This window comes from Medicago truncatula, chromosome 3 (genome assembly GCF_003473485.1).
Source record: "Medicago truncatula cultivar Jemalong A17 chromosome 3, MtrunA17r5.0-ANR, whole genome shotgun sequence".
NCBI classification, from domain to species: Eukaryota; Viridiplantae; Streptophyta; class Magnoliopsida; order Fabales; family Fabaceae; genus Medicago; species Medicago truncatula.
The window spans coordinates 58,147,429-58,173,091 of record NC_053044.1 but is presented as its reverse complement, the minus strand read 5'-3'; the positions used below and the strand labels follow the sequence as shown (position 1 = coordinate 58,173,091).

The following is a 25,663-nucleotide window of genomic DNA, read 5'->3' as shown; positions in this document are numbered from 1 at the left end:
ACTCCGTTCCTTCACAATCAAATTCCTACCCAATCTTACCAACTCATCATATATATATATATATATATATATATATATATATATATATATATATAGACACTCCCATTGACCATGAAAAAGATTTGGTGCAAGAGTTACATTAGCACCCTAAAATCATTGGTTGAGATGAACTACAAGATGAATCTACGTTTTTTTTTATTTAGAGGATTACATACAATAAATATCGTAGTAACTTGTCTAAATTAACATTTTTCTCAATTTTATTTTAAGAAATTAAATGTTGGATATATTTTTTTTTTACGATGGTCCAAAACTTGTTAATGAAAAGGGTATATAACTAGTGTGTATATAGTCTGGTTTTTATTGATCTCTTGAAATTTAGCTGTCAATATATGTGATATATGGTGCTCTACCACTAAGTCCGACCGACTATTCATGCCTTTGCCTGCCACCACGTTCACCAAAATGAACAAGCACATCCAACAACGTCGTTCCCTACAGGAGAGGAGAGGAGAGGAGAGGAGAGGGATCCAAAACATAAACATTAATAAAAAGAGAGACCTTGTCTACGATTCCCTACAACTACAAATTATCTTTCTTTGGTATTTTATATGAGGTGATCAAAATGTTGGTTTGATATCGAACAACAACCGTCCAGATGTGAGTTATGGGTATATGTAAGCACTTCAAGCGCTGTATGAGAACGAGATGTAAAAAATAGATAGATATTGTTGTGTATAAGTGTGAGTTATACATCTCCGTGAGCTTAGCTTAGTTGGTAGGGATATTGCATATTATATGCAGGTGCCGGAGTTCGAACCACGGACACCCCACTTCTCCACATTTAATTGTGTGAGCTCTAGCAACTAGGCTACTTGTGCTCAAAAAAAATGTGAGTTATATGTCGTACATCAAATAGAAAAGTGAAAGTTGATCACTTTATAAGTGAGTTAAACCCGCTGCTTTAAAATTTTAGATAAAAGTGGTGGTGTCTCTCTTACTTATGTGGTTGCTCTTGCCTAATGTGGGTCATCCATCAAACTTCCCGCGTGACCCAACATATAATGTGTCCCTTGCATTTACAATGAATGGTGCCTACTCAGTTTTGGAGTCGTTGGTCGGTTAATGGGGACCATTACATAGGGGCACACCATTAATGTTGAGCTTTTTCGGTTACATGCTGAGACATTACAAGATGGGTGAATTTAACTGACCGTTGGAGGCATTGATGAGACAAAAGAATTCAAGCGCTGTTGACTTGGTCCAGTGACTCTTGTCCTTAAATATAAGACATGTTGACTTCGTTTAAAAAAAAAAGTTCTTAGATATAAGATCATCGACAAATTTTTAAAAGCATCTGTGACTCTTTTTTTTTTTGTTTTTTGTTTTTGAAATACACTTTTCATTACTCTATCCGTCCCAAATTATAAGTTACTTTGAGTGAAAAAATTGTCGAAAATTATATGTCATTTTACAATACATATAAAACATTAATGGTATTTTTTCTATTATAGCATTAAATACTTACTACTTTATCTTATTTCAATTATTTAATTTATCTTTCGTATACCATTTATTATGGACAATTTTGTAAAACAACTCGTAACATTTTTTTCCATACAAAATTAATTATATTTCTTTATGCGTGTGAAATGCTCAAAACGTCTTATAATTTAGAATGAAAGGAGTAATAATATAAATGTATATTGAAATAAGAAAAGTTAACATTGAATATAAGAATGACAATTTAATAACAATAACATACATTTATAATAAATTTTTTACTTTAAATTTTTTTTATTACTCGTGATTTTTATAAAATGGGAGGAATGAGTATTAAAAATGATTACAAATAGTTAACTTTTACTTCCTATAAAACAAAACTTTAACTATCCCCGTAAGGATCCGTTTGGTTCAAGAGTTTTGGAGGGGAGGGGAGGGGAGAGAAGGCGGGATAATATTTTTAATTTAACGTGTTTTGTTCAATTTTTTAAAAGAGAGAGGAGAGGAGGGGAGCGAAATCCATCTTCCCCAAATCTGAGTTTTTCGAAGGGGAGGGGAGAAGAGAAGATCTTTATAAAATTTTATTGCATTACCAAAATTATCTTTAGATTAATTTAAAATCTCAATATTATTCTTGTAAAAATTGTTATTATTATTAGGTTGTATTATCCTTGAAACAATTTATATTATTATGTTATCTATCACTCCTATTTATTATTGTAAAAACAAATATTTTTGAATATTTAATTAAGTTTAAGGGTAAAACAATAAATTAATTTTAAAATCTCTCATATCCCTTGTGAACCAATCACATTTTTAATTAAAATATATTATGTCCCCTCAATTTCTCTCTTTTGAATCAAACATATAACTCCCTTCCACTCGATTAAAATCCTTCCTCTCTTCTCCCATTCACTTGAACTGAATTGCCCTTTATATACTAGCGAAAAGATGGGCACTCACGTGTCTGTCTTTTCGCTCTTTTTATTGCATTAACGTTTGAAAATTATGAACGATGTTTTTTATGACATTTTGATTTTGATTAAAACTAAAAATATAAATGTTTGTTGCTTTTAAGCTATAACAAACCAAATTAACCATGATTATCTATTTCAATGACATCAACAGTATAACAAATTTATTATTGAAAAAGTTGTTTAAGAGTATAATTGAAATAACGAAAAAGTAAATATTCATCTAATTTGTTACATTTTTTAAATGATAAGAAAAATCAAGGGTTAATTAAGTAAATGGTCCCTGTAAATATTCAGAATTTTGTTTTTAGTCCATACAAAATAAAATCACACTTTTTAGTCCCTATAAAATTTTCCATCAACATTTTTAGTCCCTATAAAATTTTTCCATCATCATTTTTAGTTCCTGTCAAAAAATTTCATCAACATTTTTGGTCCCTAAAATGCTTAAGGAAAATGTCACAGGAACTAAAAAGTGTGATTTTATTTTGTAGGGACTAAAAAGAAAACTGTAAATATTTATAGGGACTAAAAACTTAATTAACCAAAAAATCAAACATATATATTCATATCGTGTTTGTTACAAATTTTTTAATATTTAATTTTATTCTTATCTATTTGTTACATGTGTTATATGTTATTTATATTGAAAATGTTAAAATATGGTTTTGGTCCCTAGAAATATGTCTCGTTTTGATTTTAGTCCCTGTAAAAAAAATTGTTGTCCCTGCAAAATATTTTGTTTTTGAAAATAGTCCCTCCAGGGACTATTTTTAAAAGTAAAATATTTTGTAGGGACCTTTTTAAAAATCAAAATATTTTGCAGGGACTATTTTCTAATGAATGGGTTCAGTCATCATGTGTCACGTGAGCAAATCATCACAAAAGTGGGGTCAGAGATCAAAAACAAAACGAGACATATTTGCAGGGACCAAAAACAACAACAAAAAATTACAGGGACTAAAACCAAAAGAAAATATATTTTCAGAGAATAAAACCATATTTTAGCCTATTGAAAATTTAGGACATTTTACAAAACAAACCCTTAATTTTAAAAGACAAACGCTTGAAAGTGATTATTTTTTTGGAATTAGCCGCTAACTATCAGAGAAAGAAACTAAAACTTTTCCTATCGTCGTGTATCTGCCTCCTTCCCCTCGCCGTCGTACCGGCGGCAGCTTTCTCACCGTCGTCATCTCATAACAACTATTTCAAAATTCCGCGCCTTGGTTTCGTACCGGTTAGTTCTTTCTTCATTCTCTCCCTTTCGCTCTTTCATTTTCTGTACTCTTTTTTCTTCTTAATTCCTTCATATTAGATATGCTTAATTAATTCTCTCTCTGCATTTTCCTTTCACAAACAAGATTAATCATTCAAATGTGTGTTTGTTTTTGTTCTGCTTCAATTTTTGCTGAAGTATTCTTCACTATATTTTCCGAAAGCAAGTTGCATCATATTAGATGGTTACTTTTTTTTCCTCATTGATTGCTAACATAATGTTGTCAACCGCGATTCAGCTGTTTGACAACACTTTATATTAAACTAGTAACAAACCCGTGCTGACGCACGGGTACAGTAAACTTTGTTATTTGTAAAAGGTGATTAAATTTTTGTATAAGAATTTTAATGTAAATTAATTATTTATATATGTGAATAATTTATATGTGTTATCCAATTATTTGTGTATTACATGTTTGATGCTATAATAAACTAAATTGTATTGATTATATAATATATACATAAACTAAATTGTATTGATTATATAATATATACTCCTGGGAATAAGTAGAAAACACATAATTTCAATTATAATAGTCATAAATATACTAATATAAAATAATTCACATAGTCCTATTTTAGACGAAATACATGATAAACATAACAATTATTGATCGACAATTTAAATTTGACAGTGCACCCTGGTTGAAATTCATTGGTTCGGGCGAATTTTTTTCACTTAGGTCCAATTTGTGTAGTTAGTTTGCAATTATTATTGATAATGATGTTTAAAATTTGGTTTTCTCTATTGTCTCCACGTAGAATTAGGTTGTCGCATGCTTTAGAAAATTTGCAAATTCACATGGAAATTTCTCCATAAAAAAAAAAAAAAAATCATAAAACAGCTTAAGTTAATATATTATAAATAATTATTATAGGTATAACAAAAGTTATAAATGTAGAAATCTAGAATACTTAACCAGTTTGGTTTGTTCCAAGTGTTTTTCCCAATAACAACTTCACTCGTGTATCATAGTTAGTTTAATCAATAATTTATCCCGTGCATTTGAGTTACTTCTGAAATTTTACTCAATGCTCGCTTCTCCCATGCATTTTATTTATTTACGATATTTTAGACAACATCCATTTATCCCATGCATTTTATTTATTTACGATGTTTTCGTAAGAACGACTTTTTATAAATAACAACTTCTCCCGTGTATCAAAGTTAATTTAGTCAGTGACAGCATATACCGTGCATTTAAGTGACTTTTGAAATTTTGTCAATGTCCGCTTCATCTCTGCATTTTATTTAATTACGATATTTTATACAATCGCACTTATCTCATGTATTTTAGTTGATGACAGTTCAATATCATTGTAGAATTGAAACGAAGTGATATTCTAGATAGTAAAAACATTTTATCATGAACAAATATTTATAAATGATGAGGGTGCAATATAATTATAGAGTTAAAATGATGTGATATTCTAAATAGTATAAACATTTTATCAAGAATTGCTTTTAATATATGACAACTTGTTTCGTGTATCAAAGCTAATTTAGTCAGTGTCAACTTATCTAGTACATTTGAGTTAGTTATGAAATTTTAGTCAATGTCATTTTCTCCCATGCATTTTATAATGTCCTTTTCTCCCATGCATTTTATATATTTACGAAATTTTAAACAACGTCCATTTATCCCCGTGCATTTTAGTTGATGAGGGTTCAATATAATTGTAGAATTAAAGTTAACTGATATTCTAAAAAGTATAAACGTTTTCGTAAGAATGACTTTTTATAAATAACTTCTCCCGTGTATCAAAAGTTAATTTAGTCAGTGACAACTTATACCGTGCATTTGAGTTACTTTTGAAATTTTGTCAATGTGTGCTTCTTCTGTGCATTTTATTTAATTACGATATTTCATACAATCGCACTTATCTCGTTAGTTGATGACAATTCAATATCATTGTAGAATTGAAGCGAAGTGATATTCTAGATAGTATAAACATTTCATCAGGACCAAATATTTATAAATGATGAGTATAAACATTTTATCATCTACAAATATTTATAAATGATGAGGGTTCAATATAATTATAGAGTTAAAATGATGTGATATTCTAAATAGTATAAACATTTTATCAAGAATTGCTCTTAATATATGACAGCTTGTTCCGTGCATCAAAGCTAATTTAGTCACAGTCAACTTATCTTGTACATTTGAGTTAATTATGAAATTTAAGTCAATGCCCTCTTCTCCCATGCATTTGATATATTTACGAAATTTTAAACAACGTCCATTTACCCGCGTGTATTTTAGTTGATGAGGGTTCAATATAATCGTAGAATTAAAGTTATCTAATATTCTAAAAAGTATAAACGTTTTCGTAAGAACGACTTTTTATAAATAACAACTTCTCCCGTGTATCAAAGTTAATTTAGTCAGTGACAACTTATACCGTGCATTTGAGTTACTTTTGAAATTTTGTCAATGTCTGCTTCTTCTGTGCATTTTATTTAATTACGATATTTTATACAATCACACTTACATCGTGTATTTTAGTTGATGACAGTTCAATATCATTATAGAATTGAAGCGAAGTGATATTCTAGATAGTATAAACATTTTATCAGGAACAAATATTTATAAATGATGAGTATAAACATTTTATCATCTACAAATATTTACAAATGATGAGGGTTCAATATAATTACAGAGTTAAAATGATGTGATATTCTAAATAGTATAAACATTTTTCAAGAATTGCTTTTAATATATGACATCTTGTTCCGTGTATCAAAGTTAATTTAGTTAGTGTCAACTTATCTTGTACATTTGAGTTAATTATGAAATTTTAGTCAATGCCCTTTTCTCCCATGCATTTTATATATTTACGAAATTTTATACAACGTCTGCATTTTAGGTGATGAGGGTTCAATATAATTGTAGAATTAAAGTTATCTGATATTCTAAGAAGTATAAACGTTTTCGTAATAACAACTTCTCGCGTGTATCAAAGTTAATTTAGTCAGTGACAACTTATACCGTGCATTTGAGTTACTTTTGAAATTTTTGTCAATGCCCGTTTCTTCCGTTCATTTTATTTATTTACGATATTTTATACAATCTCACTATCTCGTGCATTTTAGTTGATGACAGTTCTATATCATTGTAAAATTTAAGCGAAGTGATATTCTGGATAGTATAAATATTTTATCATGAACAAATTTTTATAAATGACAACTTGTTCCAGGTATCAAAGTTAATTTAGTCGATGTCAATTTATCTTCTTGTACATTTGAGTTAATTCTGAAATTTTAGGCATTGCCCACTTCTCCCCTGCATTTTATATATTTACGAATTTTTAGACAATGTCCACTTATCTCGTGCATTTTAGTTGATGAGGGTTCAATATAATTGTAGAATTAAAGTGACGTGATATCTATACTCCATATAAAGGAAACAATCCATTTCATCTCTTTTGGACTGACTTTTTCTTTTCAAAAATGCTCTCAATTTTAAATATAAATAACACACACGCATATATATATATATATATATATATATATATATATATATATATATATATATATATATATATATATATTCTAATTTTCATATATCATTTAAATAGTGTAACAAATTATATGAGTATATTTATATTAAATTTTTTATTATTTCAATTATACCCTTAATTTTTTTTTTCTATAATAAAGATCTTTGTTTGTGTCTTAAAAAAAGGTTTTAGATTTTTTTTTTGTTATATTGTTGGTGTCATTGAAATAAATAATCTTGATCAACTTGTAACTTGAAAGCAACAATTTATATTATTAGTTTTAATCTAAGTGAAAATTTCATAAAAAATACCATTAATAATTTTTAAACGTTAGGGTAACAAAAAAAGCGGAAAGACAGATACACAATGACTCAAGATGGAAAAAGTGATGTTTAATTATTCTTTTTGTTCAAGTAAAGTGATGTTTAATTTACTTATAGATATTATTTATTGATATAATCTTTTTCACTACTACATATGCCATTTAAATTATTATTTTTTAAAGGCCATTTAAATTATTATAGTATCTAATTTAATTTAAATCTAATTGTAGTACACGTGCCATTTTCAGTGCCATTTTAATTTTTTTTTCGATAAGCGTCATTTTGTTAGCTTTCAATTTTATTTTATTTCTCTTACTCTTCCATATTTTTCACCGACACTCACTCACTTCATTTAGCATTTTCTTTCTCTCTCTTCAACAAATTAAATTTGAGAAGCTCTCCTCCCCAACAAACCCTAGCCGCCGCACACTGTTCACGACATTTTTAGTCCATTTCCGACCACCGTTGGTCGAGTTACCCTCACAATCTTCATCTATTTGATAGACTTTTAAACATTCCAACCACCGCCTTCTCTGATAGATCTCGACCAACGTAAACAATATTTTGAAAAACCATCACCATTAAAAGACTCTCCTCAATCCCCTCTACAAAACCCACAAAGAAAATCATGTATTGAAATACCTTCGCCGGCAACCACCGTGCCGGAAAATGCATCCTCCACCGTTAGGGTATGAAATTTATGGGTTGGTGTATCAATAAAGGTAAAGTTCTTCACATCTTATGTCTCTATTCACCTCTTTACTTCCAGGAATTTTTTTTTGGCGTAAACGCTGTTTCAATATATGGTTTTCTTTTTCAAAATGTGAAGAAAAAAAAATCAAGAATGAAAAAGGTAAAATTGTGCTATCTAACTTTTTTTTTTTTTTTTGTAGAGTGAAAATTTTGTTTATGTTTGTTGATTTTTTTTTTTTTTTTTGTAGAAATTGATGTTGGAGCTTAGATGCAATTATAGATATTTCTGATCGCCTTCATCCCATCCATGATTTTGCAGAGCATATACCTGATACATTACGCAAGCTTTCTTTATGTTGGACAATAAAAAGAATGTTTGCATCATTTTTAAGAAATGTATATTGTATACTATACTATGTATGTAATTGAAAATGTAAGTTATTTGATACATATGGTATATTTTTACCGTCATTCTTAGGCTTCATTTAACATAGTTTGTTAGAGATATTATATGAAGGAAAAAAAATTAAAGATAATGCACAACAAAAAAAAAGAGTTCATTATCATCTTTATACCTTTGTGAAGATAAAAGGAGTTCCATTTACTTACCCGTGTTATTCAAGAACAATCTTTCTGCAAAAGAGATGAAAATAAAATGGAGGTTAGAAAAAATTGAGAGGAAAAAAAAAAGTAAACATAAAAACCAGTAAAAGAGAGGAGAAAGAGATAATGGTATAATAGTGAAAGAATATTGTATGATATAAGAGTGTGTTTGGATGGAGGAATGTTTTGAGGGAATTCAAATACTTTGATGTAAATTCCATTGTTTGGATGAGGGAATGTAATGTAATATTGAGGAAATGTAATGTTATGAAGGAATTCAAATACTTTAAAGTAAATTGTCTAAAATTTTAAATTCTGTAAAATTTTCAAATTACCTCATCCAAACACACTCTAAGAGTATTTTAAATTTCAAATTTTACTCCTAAGAGTACAACTTGGAGCATTGGTATTGATGACATAATACCAGCAAAAGTAATTTATCCAATTGCAATATAAGGGAAAGGGTGTTTTTGTAGAGCAAATAAACTAAACCAAATGCTTTTACAAAAATGATAAAGTGACACAAAAAATTAAACACAAAATCAACACCGTATAACTATACTTATTTTTGCACTCTTTTTTATTTTTTTCCTTTCCCTCTTCCTTTCTCCACTTCTGCAACTCAGTGTTCAATTCTCTCTTCCCTCCCTCTTCTCCGTTACTCTTCTCTCCTCTACAACTCTATCTCACCATAAATCTCTCTCCGGCGACCACTCACGGAACCACACCGTAAGATTAGAGTCAGACCCGAGACAAAGAAGATCGTCGTCGGATAAGGGAGAAGTGAGGAGATCGTCGGCGGCGCGACGTCTCCAGAATTGGACGGATCAAAGGGACGGCGAGGTTCGTTATTGATGAGGATGATGGTGGTGAACAGATCTCCGGCGGCGGAGTGAGAAGAGGAGGTCGTCAACGCCGTCAACGCCGCGAGTTCTAGATCCGAACAAATGGAAGGGACAACGCGGTGGTGGTGATCACTAATGAGGACGGCGGTGGTGAGAGAGGGCGGTCGTGGTGATGAAGCAAAAGATGGTGGAAGAATATAGAGGGAAGGACGCAGAGAAGAGAGGAAGAAGATGGAGTGTGTTGTTTTTACAAAAATGCCCCTGCTTTTATATCTGAAATGTCTAAACTGCCCATAGTGTCTGTATTGTGTCCAAATTTATGTGTTCAGTTATCATTGCTGATGCTTTTAATAGCTGTATGACATCATCGTAGTTAGTTATGGTCATTTAGTTCAATAAAGTAATTTTAGGACAACTTTTACCCTCAATTATGTGATTTGTCAACCAACCGGCATAGGGTAATAATAGATTTTCCACAACATCTTCTCTTCTTATATTAAGAGAGATAGCATATGGCAGAACAATACCATTTTATTCAAATTCCGCTACGCTATTTGACATCACTGCTGTATACATTTAATCTCATAATGTTTTCTATATGAGTAGTGACAATATCATTATTAGTTTTGGCTATTAATTAATTAATTAATTAACTCTAATGTTTGGTTTTCAGATTGCACTGCACTTCCAAAAGAATTGGTTGTGCAGTCCTTATTTTCATCCGAACCAATCTTTAAGTCTGTGTCGTCGGTTTCTTAGTTCTACTATGGCTGGTGATTCCTCTGCAATCTTCAATGGAAATGGCAATGGCAGCATCAACCTACAGAGGACTTACCAAGTAGTTGTGGCTGCCACCAAAGAAATGGGCATTGGTAAGGATGGGAAATTACCATGGAGACTACCTACCGATCTCAAGTTTTTCAAGGAGATAACTACTACAACATCCGAGCCTGGGAAGAAAAATGCCATTGTTATGGGAAGAAAAACATGGGAGAGTATCCCTCTTCAATTCAGACCTCTTCTTGGTCGTCTTAATGTTGTTTTGACTCGCTCGGGTACCTTTGATATTGCAGCAGCAGAAAATGTTGTTATATGTAGAAGTATGTCGTCTGCGTTGGAACTCTTAGCAGCTTCTCCTTATCACACTTCGATTGAGAAAATATTTGTTATAGGGGGTGGTGAGATATTTAGGTATTTCTTTGTTTTAATTCTCCTTCATTTTCATGTTAAGCTCTTTCTCTGCTCTAGACTTATAGATTATTATTTCCATGTACAGGGAGGCTCTCAATGCACCTGAATGTGAAGCTATCCACCTCACAGAAATTCAATCAAACATTGAGTGTGATACTTTTATGCCTCCAATTGACACCACTATATTTCAGCCATGGTACTCGTCCTTCACTAAGGTGGAAAACAACATCCGATATTCATTCACCACTTATGTGCGTGTAAGGAGTTCTGCAGCAGAGTACCCGAAGAATACTGATTCTTTCTTTGATAGTAATTCGGCTTCTAAAAAATTTGAGGTTCAGAACTTTTCTTTTCTTCCGAAAATGATTTTCGAGAGACATGCGGAGTACATGTATCTTAATCTGGTTCAAGAAATCATATCTCAAGGTACCACTAAGGGTGATAGGACAGGGACTGGGACCTTGTCAGCATTTGGTTGCCAGGTAAAATTTCAGTTAGTGTGTTGTGGGTTGATGCAATTTATATGCTTATGTCGTCTGTAATAATTCCACAGATGAGGTTCAATCTGCGCAGAGGCTTTCCTCTTCTAACAACTAAGGTATGTAGCAAGATTATTGTTTAAGATGTGTTAGTATACTGTGCAAACTAACCTGTTATTGTTTACTCATTTTTTTTGTTTACTACTCTCGGTCTTTATTGGGGAAGTGAAATATCTATTTGTATATTTTGATAAAGAAGTTGAAATGATCTTTGCATTTGGTTGCTAGAGAGTATTTTGGCGAGGGGTTGTTGAAGAGCTTCTTTGGTTTATCAGCGGCTCAACAAATGCCAAGGTAATTATCTTTTGCCAATCTTATCCACACGCATATAAATCCTCACCTTTCTAAGTTTGGTCACTAACCAGCTGACTTGAGCCAAATACTGCGGAACTCGGGTCTGGGGTACCTCATTTTACCCGAGCTTAGGTTTGACTAGCAGACCTATTGCCAGCTTAAGAGCTTCCAATCCAAGGCAACTCAAATTTCTGTTATTATTTTTAAAATTTCTTTGCCTCTTCGTGTATTTATCAGAAATTTGTAATATGCATGGATTCTTGTTAATCTACACAGAATTAACAGCTCTAAACTTGTATGCTGCTGGGTCATATCTTTCACCATTTTGAAGGATTCCTAGGCTGGCTTTCTGCCTGGTTGCAACATTAGATCCTTATGGTGATGCTATGGATTATAGAACATAAGACAATATGATGATAATAAAGTTTGCGATTGTTTCTCTGCCATTTCTTTGTTAGCATTGAAATAATTAATAATTACTTAAAGTTTTATTCAATCATAATACTTAACTTGCATGAGAAGTTTTATTTTTTGTTGGTATAGTGAATATGAATTATTATCAAAGCATGTTATATAACATCTATTTATACTTATATTGACAGGTGTTGCAGCAAAAAGGCATTCATATATGGGATGATAATGCATCCAGGGAGTTCCTTGACAGGCGAGCATGTTTGTTAATTGTTGTAACTTTTAAATACAAATTGTACATTTCTCTTCTTCTGTTTATTGACTGGCTTTACATTTTATTACAGCATTGGTTTGTCAGAGAGGGAAGAGGGTGATTTAGGACCTGTTTATGGGTTTCAGTGGAGGCACTTTGGTGCCAAGTAAGTGGATTTGTACCTTTCTCTCGTTAGGTCAATAGATTATTATGTTGTAGTATGCCCTTCATTCCCCATCCTAAATTTTATAGGTATACTAACATGCATGGTGACTATGCCAACCAAGGACTTGATCAGCTTTTAGATGTTATCAACAAGATAAAGCATAATCCCGATGATCGACGGATCATTCTCTCTGCATGGAATCCAGCAGATCTTAAATTGATGGCTCTTCCACCCTGCCACATGTTTGCACAGGTATGCAACTTTATTTTGGTTTCTCTTTGAAAACTCCCCCTCCCCCCCTCCCTCTCTAGTCTTTCCATCCTTTTTTAATTTATATTCTGAATTTTAACTTTTGCAGTTCTATGTAGCAAATGGGGAGTTATCATGTCAAATGTATCAGCGATCTGCTGACATGGGCCTGGGTGTGCCATTTAACATTGCTTCTTATGCCCTCCTGACATGCATGATTGCTCATATTTGTGGTATGCAAATCTATCTAAGTACAGCTGTAAAGTAAAATATGCTATAATATGTATGGTGTTGGTGTTCATAGATTTAAATTACACAACTATTAATTTCCATATGAGATAAACTTTTCACTGAACTTTTTGGGGAAGTAGGTTTATGAGATAAACTCTTCATTTCGTTTTTACATGAGTCATTTGTGGAGGTTGATACAACAACAGTTCTATGTATCCTTTTTTAGTAACATGAATATGTTTTTGAATACAAGGGTTAAAGCTCTTAATTTTCTGTTGTTGCTCTTTCCGATATTCTATCATATGATTTACTTTTGAAGTTTTAACTTTTTTATAGCCTTTTGAGTAGAATTGCTTTTAGACAAAATGTATTAAGCAGTTTTTGCTTCACTGGTTAAGGTTGGATAAAAAAGTTAGGGGTACAGAAATGGTCTTCATGAGGGGATTTGAACTCCATTCCTTAACCAGATGAAGGCTTTTGAAGAGGGTTGTTTAACAGATGGAGGATAGTTTAATAGCTAGAGTTAGATCAAAGAAAACTACTGGCCAGACCATTAAACCATTAAGAGACAAATTTAGGGGGTAAATGGTCTTCGGATCTAATACTTGGCAGGGTTTTATGAGATCTATTGATCCAATCAGTGGTGTTTTTTTGTTTCTGTTGAATTATGTTGGGTGTTGTTGGACTTTGGATTCAAAGTTTATTGGGTTGATAATATCGTTAAAGATATCAAGAAGTAATTTGAAATTGAAACCATCAATTCTTATATTGTCTTTTTCTTGTCAGAACTTGTTCCAGGTGATTTTATCCATGCTATTGGGGATGCACATGTGTACCAAACTCATGTGAGGCCTTTGCAGGAGCAGCTTCATAACCTACCAAAACCTTTTCCAGTATGTGTAATGTTTAAGAAAATGATTGGTTTTAATGTTGTTAAGCACACATTTTTTACCATATAGCCCTACTTTAGATTTTTGTTTGATTTTACTCCTTTACTTGCTGACTAAACTGACTATAATGCAGACTTTGAAGATCAATCCAAAGAAGAAAGATATAGATTCTTTTGTGGCTACTGATTTCAAGCTCATTGACTATGATCCTCACCAGAAGATTGAGATGAAAATGGCTGTTTAAAATATGGGAGAGCTTATGCCCTACTTCAGGTTGTTTCTGTTGTTTGAAATGAGGCAAGTATGCAATTTAGTTCTGTTGGATATCATTAAGGTGATTCAGTTTTTATAGAATGCAGAATGGTGCTTTCTTTCTAGTGGTTCGTGAGCTCAAAGCCTTGGTGATCATGTATGCTCAAGTGCTATATGACATGTTTAGAACTTTTTGTATTTAAAAACGGCTTATATAAATCTATATTAAGTTTGAATGGATTTAAAATTATTCTTATTCTGTATCAAATTTTGTCTCAAACTAGTTTATCATCAAATGTTATTTAGAATATCTTGTAAGTCTCAAACTTTTGATTCAAGTAGTTATATTTATAGGCTAGTTTCAAAACTTTGTTTTTAGATTTATTTTGAACACATCAGAATTGTAGAGTGATTGCATTTATCCTATGAAGCATGGACTCTGAGCAGACCCTTGACACACACACACACACACACACTGCAAATGTAAAAACCATAGACTCCAACACCAACATGTTATCTAATCAATATAAGGTCTTTCACCTCTTACTGATCATTATCTCTGAAAAGACATCTAAATCTAGTGCATTCGAAGACAAATTAGCAACTTCAAGAATTAATTATGCAATCATCAAGTGATTCAAAATTATCTCCTATTAATTATGCAATCATCAAGTGATTCAAAATTATCTCCTGCATCACCCACATTTTAGTATCCTCTTGAAAATATTGTGGAGTATTTTTTGAAACAAGTCGAAGGTTGCTATGGACTTTCTTAATATTGAGCTCTGTGGTGCCATCTTGTTTCTCTTTAAAGAATGGATAAATGGATATGCACTTCAATTCCTCTCATTGATGAAGATGAACAAGGTTGTGAGAAATCTCTAAAATAGTGCAATCAAACTATGCACTTTGAAACATGAAATATGACTCAGACAGGTTATTGGATTGTAAAAAGAGAAGGCTTGATGCAAGACCCCTGAGCGCAAGGTGCACCAACTAGCATTTGGCATCTGCCTCGTGACAGATACAGGGTTTTCGGTTAGAGGCTATGCAAATTGTGTTTTTATTCCAAATGTTGTCTCTCTTCAAGGATTTTAAATTCAAATTATTACGATATTATTCTTTCATGTCTCATGTCTGGGATGTGTTTATCCATGAATCAGTACATTTTTTTTGTTTGAATTACTTCATGAAGAATCAAAACTTTGTATGAAGAGTAATTTCTCGTCATCAAATGGTGCATCATGTTCAATCAATAGAACTCAAACATATGGCATGTGAAAGCTTATTAGGGTGCCTTGATTTTGTAAAATATTATTGAGAGGGGATTCACTTTTCTTCTCATTGCATCCGGTTTGCTTAAATTGGTGGTGGTGACACGAATATAAAGCTTACCTGTGTCTCCACACTTTAAAATATATGTGCAACAATTGCTATCGTCATGAACTTGCCACCGAGCTTATGGTTAATCCTACCTCAATCATTTAAAGAGTAAGCAATGGAGATGTGTACTACTCTTAGTCTCTAATGTTCAATTAATGTATAGTGCACACCTTAACGGAAATTTGATGCTTGAATATCCATTTCTTGAATGTTGATATTTGACATTTTTCTCACTTCCAATCATTGAAATCCCACATTTCATGTACTAGGTGGAGATGTAAAGTTTTCGTATTTGTTCTTTTCTATACTTTATAGATAGGGCTGGCGAAAGATAGTATATAATCAAACCTTATGCAACTCACTACAAAAAAAAACCTTATGCAACCAATCACAAACCAATAAAATGTCATTCACAAATTTAACATAATCTATTAATACAATTGTAAACAAGATTAATGCAAAATACAATAACGGATATGTTTGAAACATGTAAAATAGTAAAAATATAGATTAAATTAAAGTGTTAACGACCAAAAAAATGATAAGATCCAATGTAGTCCCATAGAAAATAAAAATATTTTTTAGTCCCTGAAAATGGGGTTAACCTAGTCCAACTCTTGTTTATACTTTATTTGCTTGATGAGTGAAAGATAGAAAAAAATTAAAATAAGAAAAAATAAATAAAAACTGAGATCATCATTTAGTAGTGGATTTTAAGATGAGGGTTCAACTAGGTCCTTCACCGGTGGAACATGAACAAAATACCCTTAAATTTAATTAACGGTTGATCTTGATTGAAAATAATAATGTAAACATGTATACATTTCCGCATACAATCCTGCCTCTATCTCATCCCATGGTCATTATTGGTGACTACTAACTAAGCAGGAGTTGAATTGAAGTAACCACACTGTATCTGTAACTTCTCCATCGACGACAAACTCATTGGAATTAGTAATTCGATTATCAGAGATTGATGAATGAATTTTTCGAAGAACTATTCTATTTTGTTATTGTTCAGCAGTTAAGTTGCCTTTTGATTTTGGGAAATGCTTTTTTTTTTTTTTTGAAGGAGGGAAATGCTTTTGTTATCTTCTCCATGGTAGTAACTGTCACCTCATGTCCCAATCAAAGAGAGATGTAACAAAATAGTGGTACAACAGATTTCCAGAAGATATGTAATTCCATATTTTAGTTGTGCCTTTAATTAAATCTTGAAGCCTATGTTGGGCGTTGGAGTGTGTCTTTGGTTAAAATAATCTACCATGGCTTGTAGTTTGATGCATCAAACATTATTTTGTACAAGCAACCATCTTGTTTTGATTTTTGTTGGAGAAAAAAATCAGACAAAGAAGATGATCAGAGGATTGTGTATGGAAATGAACACATATTCTTAATTTTATTTTCAACTAATCTAAACCTTTGATTAAATCCAACGTTATTTTTCTAATGAACCACTGGTGAGGGACTTAATTGAACCCTCACCGTAGAATTCACCTATTTAGTAGATATGAAATCCTTAGAAAAAAGAAATCAGTAGATATGAAAAGAAAAGGGAAAAAACGATGATCAATAAGAAAGATGTATTTATAAAATGACATATACATACTTAAGTAAAAATTAGATATGATAAAAATAATTTTATTACATTAAAATTATCATTTCATCACAATCAACACAAAGAAGTGACATAAAGGACAAACTTTGTCGATGGAAGATTTTGCGAGTTCTATTTTAGCCAAATGAGAGATTGTCAATTCTTTTCTGAGTCAATTTGTTAGTATGTTGATCTTGAAGACATCAAATTAAATCAAAGTTAATTAGAACTGGATAATGAATCGTTAAACCCACACTCTCTATTTATAGCGTCATTGACCACAAGAAGCCATAAGTGAAGAAGAACATTTAAGGAAGGACTGCACACTATGGACCTTCCAACGGATCACCCACCATGACGTGGGAAGCTGGCAGCCTAATGTGGGACACCACGAACTCCTCAACAAGGGAAAAACCACGCACTATCCGCGAAAATAGCCGAGCAAGGTTGGAAGCTGTAAGTCATGTCATTTTGCCTAATAGGAATAGTTTTACCAATAAAAATTACTTTGTACAATGTATTTGACGCGGTCAATCAAATACAAGATATTTTACACTATTTTATTCTTTTGTCGTTCTATCTTTATATCTAGTTACGTGCATTTCTTAGTCTAGTGGCAAAAACTCCAAAATAATCGTACTTAACACATTATTGGAGCAATTAAGGAATCCATAGTCGTGGAACATAGTTTTCTTTTCTCAGCGTCAATTGCTTAAAGAAAGAATTACAATTGAAATATAGGACCAAATTATAGGACCAAAATAGTAAACGGCATAAGATATACAGGACCAAATTGAGACACTTTATAGTTAGGGGACTAAATTGAAAATGAAAAATAAGTTAAGGGACCAAATGATGTATTAAGCCTTAATTACCTTTTTGGTCCTCTAACTATTTAGTTGGTATCAGATTGGTTCTCTAACTAAAAATTGATTTATTTCGGTGCTCTAAGTTTCTCATCGTTACTACATTTAGTCCTTTCTGTTAGTTTTATTCAAATAAACGTTAGAGTTTGTGTTATGTGGGTACCTGACCTCCTGTTTCACACATACATATGAACCATAACAGTTACCAATAATATCAGTCACTATTTAATCATAATACCTTAACAAAGAATATGACCAAAATGATACTAATAAATAAAGTTAGAGGACCCACATAACACAAACCATAATGTTTATTTGAATAAAACTAACAGAAAGGATCAAATGTAGTAACGGTGAGAAACTTATATGACCGAAATAAATCAATTTTTAGTTACAGGACCAATCTTATACCAATTAAATAGTTAGAGGACCAAAAAGATAATTTAGCCAATAATATATACAAGGAGGGCTTCAATCATGGCCCCTAAGATGTGACGTAGTATTCTAATTTCCTCTCTATGTTATGATCCTTCTTAAGTTCTTTGTATTTTTTTTAATTCAATTGGGTTAAGTAATTCTCAACTTGCAAACATTGAGGTAAAAAATTTTAGAGAAAAAAAAAGTCCATTTTTATTCGCAGAAAATGTAACCATAAACATTAGTGAGAGAGATATGAAATTTGGTGGGGAAGAGAGAGGAACATGATATCCAGTGCGGTAATGAATATGGAAATCATGTGAGCTTCTTTAATATAAAAGTCAAAATTAATGGTACACCGATGAGAGACTTATTTGAACCCTCATCCTAGAATCCACCCATAAAATTATACATCATTTATTAATTTCAAAAATATTCATTAGTTGATTTTTTTTCTTTTTCTACCTTTTCTCATTTATGTGTGTGTCCCTAAACAGATAAATGATATTTGTGTAACCATTTTTTCACAATTCTCTCTCATACTCACATTGTGGTCTTACTCTCTCTTCCTCCACCCTCTCTATTGTTTTTGTCTCAAAAAAAGAGGAAAAAAAAATACAAAAATGTCTGCCAATTAACTTCGTTATATATTTTTTTAAGTTGTTTTCATAAATTTTCTTAAACAGTCTAACAAAAATTACGTTAGAAGGTAAATTCTAAACAGGTCCAAAGACTTCAAATATCACTATATAGCTATAAATGGTAGTTTTTTTTTTTTTTCTAAGAAAAAAAAAGAGAGGGGTTGACCTGATTTGAGGAGGGCATAGTCAATTGCTAAAACAGAATGAACTTAAGAGTTTTAGGTCATTTTTCAAATATAAAAAAGGCCTACCTGAATAAAGAAGAAGAAAAAGACCTACCTATAATCGTTAAAAAATAAATCGGATACCTGAAAATGATGCTTATGAATTAAAAACTTTTAGCACCTAACAGAGAATATATTCTTCGTTTTCCCCCTTATTATTTTTTTATTCTCGGAGAAAACTTGTAAAGTGTGCTCATTGTATTTTCAAATAAAATAATAATCTACACCAATATATGGGAATACATAGTTTTGGTGTTGTATTTTTTATTCCAACTATACAATTTATGTAAACTATTGCATTGATAATTTTATCAACTTTATAATATTATTAAACTTTTAAATTAGTTAAATATCGTTGTAATAATATTATTACATGATAATCAAGTACAACAACAAAAATATATGATCAAATGCAATATAAAATTTAACAGAAATCACGTAAATGCACGTACGTATTTCCGTTAGTAGTAATAATTAAAGTGGTTGATACCCTTCAAAAAATAAAAGTGGTTGATAAGTTTATGTTATTTTTGATTGAATATATTCATTGATTTTTGGTATTAGACAGTAATAGATCACTAGTACGTAGTGTAAAAAGAATAGTGGTTGAACATTTATATAATCTTATAAGATGCAGTTGTATAATCATTCATTGAATATAATAGACTATTTCTTCCTTTCAACAATGAGCATTACTTTCATTTAATGCACATTAACTTAAACTAAATTCAAATCCAAATTGATGGTCTACCTAATAAACGATTTTTTTAAGAAAAAAACTTTTAGTATTTCATTAAGTATCAATTTAAAGATAAATGGTGGAACATCAATGAAGATGTAAGGACAAGCTAAAAATTAACATTTTGATCCCTCAACTTTTACTCCGTTAATTTTTTAATGTCTAAATTTTTGATTTGATTTTAACCATTTGATTGTATGTCCAATGTATTTTACAGTGAACCGTCAACATCTAATTTTTTTCCACTTTTCATCATTTCTTCTTCCTTGAATCTTCATTAACCTTTTTCAGAATTTTAAAAAAAATAAATCCAGAAACTAATTAAATCCATGAAAATACATAAACATCAACCATCATCAACAATAACAACATCATCGTCACCATCGATTTCTGTCAATAACAACTGAGGAAAAAAAATTGTTTATACATCAATTGTTTAGATTTGATTTCAACAGATAGAATCCATCGAAACTCAAAGAAGAAAGCAATGACATGCAATTCTTTTCAACTTCACCTGCCAAATTAATTGAAGTGAAAGACAAAAATGTATTGCAAAACAGGTTGAAGTGAAATAATAATAACAGTGGAGTGGGGAAGAGATTTGCGTATCCACTAAAATGGATTATTCAAATCCATTTCAAATAAAAAAATCAATCCAAATTCAAATCCATTTCATAAAACCAATCCAGAAATAAAAAACACCACACAACAAAGAAAAAAGGACCGGCGCGGTGGAGTCATTTTCCGGCGCGGTGGTTGCCGGAGAAAATTCATCCGATCATTGTTTTTCTTTGTGGGTTTTGTAGAAAATATGAAGGAGAGTATGTTTATGGTGGTGGTTTGTCACGAAACAATTTGTGGTGGTCTAGATCTAACAATGAAAGTGAGGGTTTGTACACTAAAAAAATGTCTCCGATCCAAAATTAAATTTTAGGATGAGATAGAGAACAAAGAGATGACGAATATTATGTATTTTGTTTGAGAAAAGATGGCCGGAAACACAATGGTAGGTGGCCGGAAAGTTTGGCCGAAAAAGAGGAGAGGGAGTGTATGGTTTTGTAAAGAGGAAGAAAGAAAAGTAAATGAAAGAAGAGTCACGAGGGGAGTAAATTTTGTAAAGAGAAGAAGAAATTATGAGGTTTTTTTCCTTCTGGATTTTTTATTATCAATGTTGGTGAAAATGATATGAACATGATGAAAAAGATTGAAGAAGATGAAGAAAGGGAGACATAATTAGCTGTTGTTGATTCACCGTTGCACATCCCAAAATCCACACAATTGCAAGTGGTGGAGAATGATGCGTCTAACAAACCACTACTATACCAATTTAGAGGTAAACCAAACAGGAACAATGGACAAACATCAAAGATACAAAGTCAACAATGAAAAATGATCAGGATCATATTCAAATCGTTCAAAACCAGAGCATTGTACCAGTCTATATTGCATTTGAGTTGCCCCGCCGTAGTTTTTTCCAACCTGTCTCTTGTTGGACTACCTAATAAACAATGATGTTGTTAGAAAGGAAATAAAAAAAAAATGGATGTGAATTTTTTTATTTAAGTAAGATGTCAACGAGTACCCAACCATGAGTTGTAGTCTTATGCTCGGTTAGATAAATGTCATTCGCGCCACATATATCCTTTAGATTTTAATTAATTTTAGATATCAATAGGTATCCGTGAGTATAATTAAATTTAAAAAAATGAATTTTGTAAATATATCGTATCTTCACTCAATAATTAAAGTTATTTATCAACTAATTAAGAATCTAAAATCTGTTCACAAATATTAATATGCAATATAAATATAAATATACATCATAATATTAATATAATATATTTGTCAAAATAAATAAATTAATATAATATATTAAAAAATATAACTATTAATAAAATACTAATTTTGTTTTTTGACAAAATTAAACTATCTACATGTATTGGTTTTCATCTGTGGATACATATGCTATGAATTTTAGTGTCATCCCCAAACACGATAAATATGTTTTTGGTTCTCTAATTTGGAAGTTTGGAGGTGAGTGGAAGGAAGAATTTTGGGAGCATAGAAATATAGGGAATAATTGAGAGATCTTTCACATTCTTTGAAAGAGTATTTAATTTTTTTAGAGAGTGATAAATTAATGCTTATGATTAATATATTTTTAATTTTAAAATATTATAACACAATATATTAAATCTTTGTAAAAAAAAAAACACAATATATTAAACTTGTCAAAAAACACAATATATTAAATTTGAAGAATTCATATAAACCCTTCCAAACCCTAAAATACTCTCTAATACTCCCTCCAATCCTTTATACAATAAACAAAAGACATAAAACATCAACACCAAGAAAATACGTTGAAAATAGTTATCTTCATTTAATACACTTCTACATTTAAAAAAATTATATGAATACCCTTAAATTAATTACTCTTTATTCCATCAATTTACTTACTTTTAATATTCTCTCTCATAATCAATAAGGGCACAAATGAAATTTAGCTTCAAACATACTTGAAACTTGATCAATCTTCTTATAAAAAGGACCAAAAAAATTCTCACTTTTGTTTCTAATAAAAAGGACCGGAGGGAGTACTACTCCTTCCGTCCCAAATTGTATGTCACTTTAGAAAAAATATTTGTCCCAAATTATATGTCGCTTTACAATACCAATGAAAAATTAATGTTATTTTTTCTATTATATCCTTAATTGTTTATTGCTATCTTCTTTCAATTCCTTCATTTATCTTTCTCATATCATTTATTGAGGACAATTTTGTAAAACAACTCATAATATCTCTTTCTCACACAATATTAATTATATTTTTTAATATGTGTGAAATGCTCAAAATATCATACAATTTGAGACGGATGGAGTGTTTTTTTAGTTTCCCAAATAAATAAGGTTTTATATTTTGAAGAAAAATAAGCCCCTCCTCCCAATATTAGTATTTATTCCACTTACTCCTTTTTTTTTTCTTTCTTCAAACCCTCACCTGCTTATTCCTCAAAACTCACAAACACAACCTAGATGATTTTCTCTCTCTCTCTTGACTAATAAACTCGCACGTACTCCATGGATAAAACCCAATACAGGTAGATATAGAGAACTACCAAAAAAGAAAATTATGCTTAACAAAAGGGAATAAATAAAACATAAAACAGTTCACTCCAAACTTAAAATTTCGAAATAACAAATTAAAAACACTTACATCAAATTTCATGAATATAATAATAACGACATTTAAAATAGAAAATTGTTCATAGAAGTCAACTCTTTGATGATGAATGCTTCAAGTACGTTTAGTGATGTGCATGACTAAATTTGCAACCTCCAATTTCTCAACTCCATAAAGTTTAATAATCTTATTTTTGAACCTAATGAATAATTCATCCATTATTTCTTCTCCAAACTCTGACTTCAAAATTGGTTCTGCAACAGCTCTTATAAACTTTGCTACACCCTCAGCCCTTGTTTCTTCATCAACAACAGTGTACTCATCATCGATCACATCGACGTTTTTCACCCAATCCGTTCTAATTGTCTCTAACCTTTGAACATCAAAAGACCCTTCTTCTTCAATCACTTTTCTAATCTCATCAGACGTAGGGCAATAGGATGGTATGTTAAATGAGTCCAATTTTGATTGCTCCACCAACTTCTGCATATACCAAATAAAATAACACATACATACACGGTTTTGTTTTGTTAGGTAATTAACAAAGAAAACATTAAGCTACATTCACACACACTTTGTAAATAATTAAGGCCAGGATATATATATATATATATATTGAAATCATATACCAAATGTAGTATAATGATATTTTGATAATTTTGTGTGGAATGCAAATTTCACCAATATAAAAGTTGACTTATTCTGTATATCTTGAAAAATATATGTAATAATATTAACATAGTAATTAATGTGATTTAATAATACAAATTTACTTATATTTTAAATGATATAAGTAAATTGAAATAAAGTGATATGGTAAAAGTATCAAATAATTTAGAATTTTATGAAATTTTTATAAGATTAGATCTATTTTTAAAAAAATTATATGAGCGGGGTTGATCAATGAAATATACATTATGAACAAATTAAAGCTTGTTTTAATCAATCAAGTGAACTTTCTAAAGTTGAATGTTGTTTGATTAATTACCACTGCGGCCATGTCATTGAGTGCCATGCCAATGACAACCCATGCATTCATAAGTTCATTTTGCTCATCTCTGCCAATAAGTGTTAGGACCATGGCACCACTAGGAAGCAGTTCAGACGAACGTGATCTTAAAAATAATGAGAAATCTTGTTGAAATTGTTCAAAGTATGTTTTTTGCACTGCTGGAGGGCTTGCTCTTGTTAGGTAAATATTCCCTTTGTTCAATGGTTCTATAGCAGCATCTTGCAATGCATCTGGAGTCTGTTGCCAAATTAATTAAATTAAACAATTAATTATCAGTGCATTGTTCTATATTCTCTACTCTTTGCAAGGAATATCATATACGTATATTATGGATATAATTAATATACATACATTTTTTTTGGTCAAAGAAAATATTTTTTTTTATTGCAGCAAATAAACACAAAATAGCTCCATTAATTTTATTTTTGTTGAAAATCTTTAAACTATTGAATATCAAAATTATATACCTTGGAAAGCCAGTGTAGACTATAGGAGGAATGAAAAAAGTGAATGGAATTGTCGGGGAAGAGTCTCCCATAAAAAGACCCAGGTGTTCCACTAAAGAAACATGGACTAAACTTTTGTCCTTTCTCTTCTTGTAGTCTTTTTATAAAATCAGGTAGTAACTTAAAAGTGGTATTGAAGTCATTTCCAAATAGGTCATTGAGGAAAAACTGAAACATGGGTGACTCATGACTCAATTTTTGACTCACAGCATCAATAGTGTTTATGATATTTGATGCTACCAAAAGTGCATTTGGACCTGATGAACAACCTAAGTCAGCCACTTTCAAACAATTTGGAAAAGTGTCACAATACAGCCTCATTATACTCTCTTCAAGTATATGTTTTGCCGTCAGCATCACCATTCTCTGCATATATATATATATATATATAGTTTAATACTATAAAAAAACTACAAAACAATGGAGCAAGGTAGATTAATTCATTATTACCTGAAATGTGGAGTTATTTGCATAGCTTGTATCTCCCTCACCTCCATTCATGTGAAGGACTTGTTCAACTGCCATTGCTAAAGGGTACGTACGATACACTTCAAATGGAAAAAATTAAAGAAATGTGTGATTGCGAAGTACGTAGCACTTCTTAATTTCCTGAGTATGTGAATGATCTTAAGAGCATTCCTTTTATAATACATGATAAATAAATATAAAATGTAATGTAATATATAATAATATGAAACATAACAGCGATCATATTGCAAATGTACAAAGTTCACCTACTACCAATGTCATTATCGTTAGTTAACACAAATCATGAAAACTAAAATAAATATATAATTTCTTTATTTTTTTAATGACAAATATTACTAAATTAGTTGTTAGATTAATAATATTCACCCGTTCACCCGAGTTTAAACTCAGAATACTTGACTCCCTT

The 25,663-nt window shown here is 31.0% G+C and overlaps 2 protein-coding genes across 5 annotated transcripts; one reads left to right on the top strand and one right to left on the bottom strand.

The window, feature by feature from the left end:
* The first annotated feature begins 7,904 nt into the window (after positions 1-7,904).
* Positions 7,905-14,525, top strand: LOC11415341 (bifunctional dihydrofolate reductase-thymidylate synthase). 4 transcript variants are annotated; one of them, XM_003603915.3, is made up of 12 exons: positions 7,905-8,304; positions 8,524-8,708; positions 10,397-10,914; positions 11,000-11,396; positions 11,468-11,512; positions 11,682-11,747; positions 12,350-12,411; positions 12,503-12,577; positions 12,664-12,829; positions 12,936-13,059; positions 13,844-13,950; positions 14,081-14,525. In XM_003603915.3, exons 2-12 carry the CDS (start codon positions 8,670-8,672, stop codon positions 14,189-14,191), a joined length of 1,710 nt encoding a protein of 569 aa, XP_003603963.1. In that variant the 5' UTR covers positions 7,905-8,304; positions 8,524-8,669; the 3' UTR covers positions 14,192-14,525. The 4 variants fall into 4 exon arrangements, with proteins under 4 accessions (XP_003603963.1, XP_024635006.1, XP_024635005.1 ...); XM_024779237.2 differs by lacking the exon at positions 7,905-8,304 and adding an exon at positions 8,308-8,435; XM_024779238.2 differs by lacking the exon at positions 8,524-8,708 and having other exon boundaries at positions 7,906-8,304.
* Positions 14,526-23,221: 8,696 nt separating this feature from the next.
* On the bottom strand, positions 23,222-25,389 carry LOC11415340 (probable caffeine synthase MTL2). The gene is made up of 4 exons (XM_003603913.4): positions 25,219-25,389; positions 24,730-25,134; positions 24,239-24,499; positions 23,222-23,733 (listed from the first exon to the last, which is right to left on the bottom strand). Exons 1-4 carry the CDS (start codon positions 25,291-25,293, stop codon positions 23,365-23,367), a joined length of 1,110 nt encoding a protein of 369 aa, XP_003603961.1. The 5' UTR covers positions 25,294-25,389; the 3' UTR covers positions 23,222-23,364.
* Positions 25,390-25,663: the final 274 nt, after the last annotated feature.

Bases quoted from the DNA above. Each gene is read 5' to 3' on its own strand.
- LOC11415341 (XM_003603915.3), top strand. From the start codon at position 8,670: ATGTATATTGTATACTATACTATGTATGTAATTGAAAAT. The intron at 10,915-10,999 runs GTATTTCTTTGT...TTCCATGTACAG, and splicing joins GGGGGTGGTGAGATATTTAG to GGAGGCTCTCAATGCACCTG. The intron at 12,412-12,502 runs GCGAGCATGTTT...ATTTTATTACAG, and splicing joins TCCAGGGAGTTCCTTGACAG to CATTGGTTTGTCAGAGAGGG.
- LOC11415340 (XM_003603913.4), bottom strand. From the start codon at position 25,293: ATGGCAGTTGAACAAGTCCTTCACATGAATGGAGGTGAGGGAGATACA. The intron at 25,135-25,218 runs GTAATAATGAAT...ATATATATGCAG, and splicing joins CAAATAACTCCACATTTCAG to AGAATGGTGATGCTGACGGC. The intron at 24,500-24,729 runs GTATATAATTTT...ATTTGGCAACAG, and splicing joins GTCTACACTGGCTTTCCAAG to ACTCCAGATGCATTGCAAGA.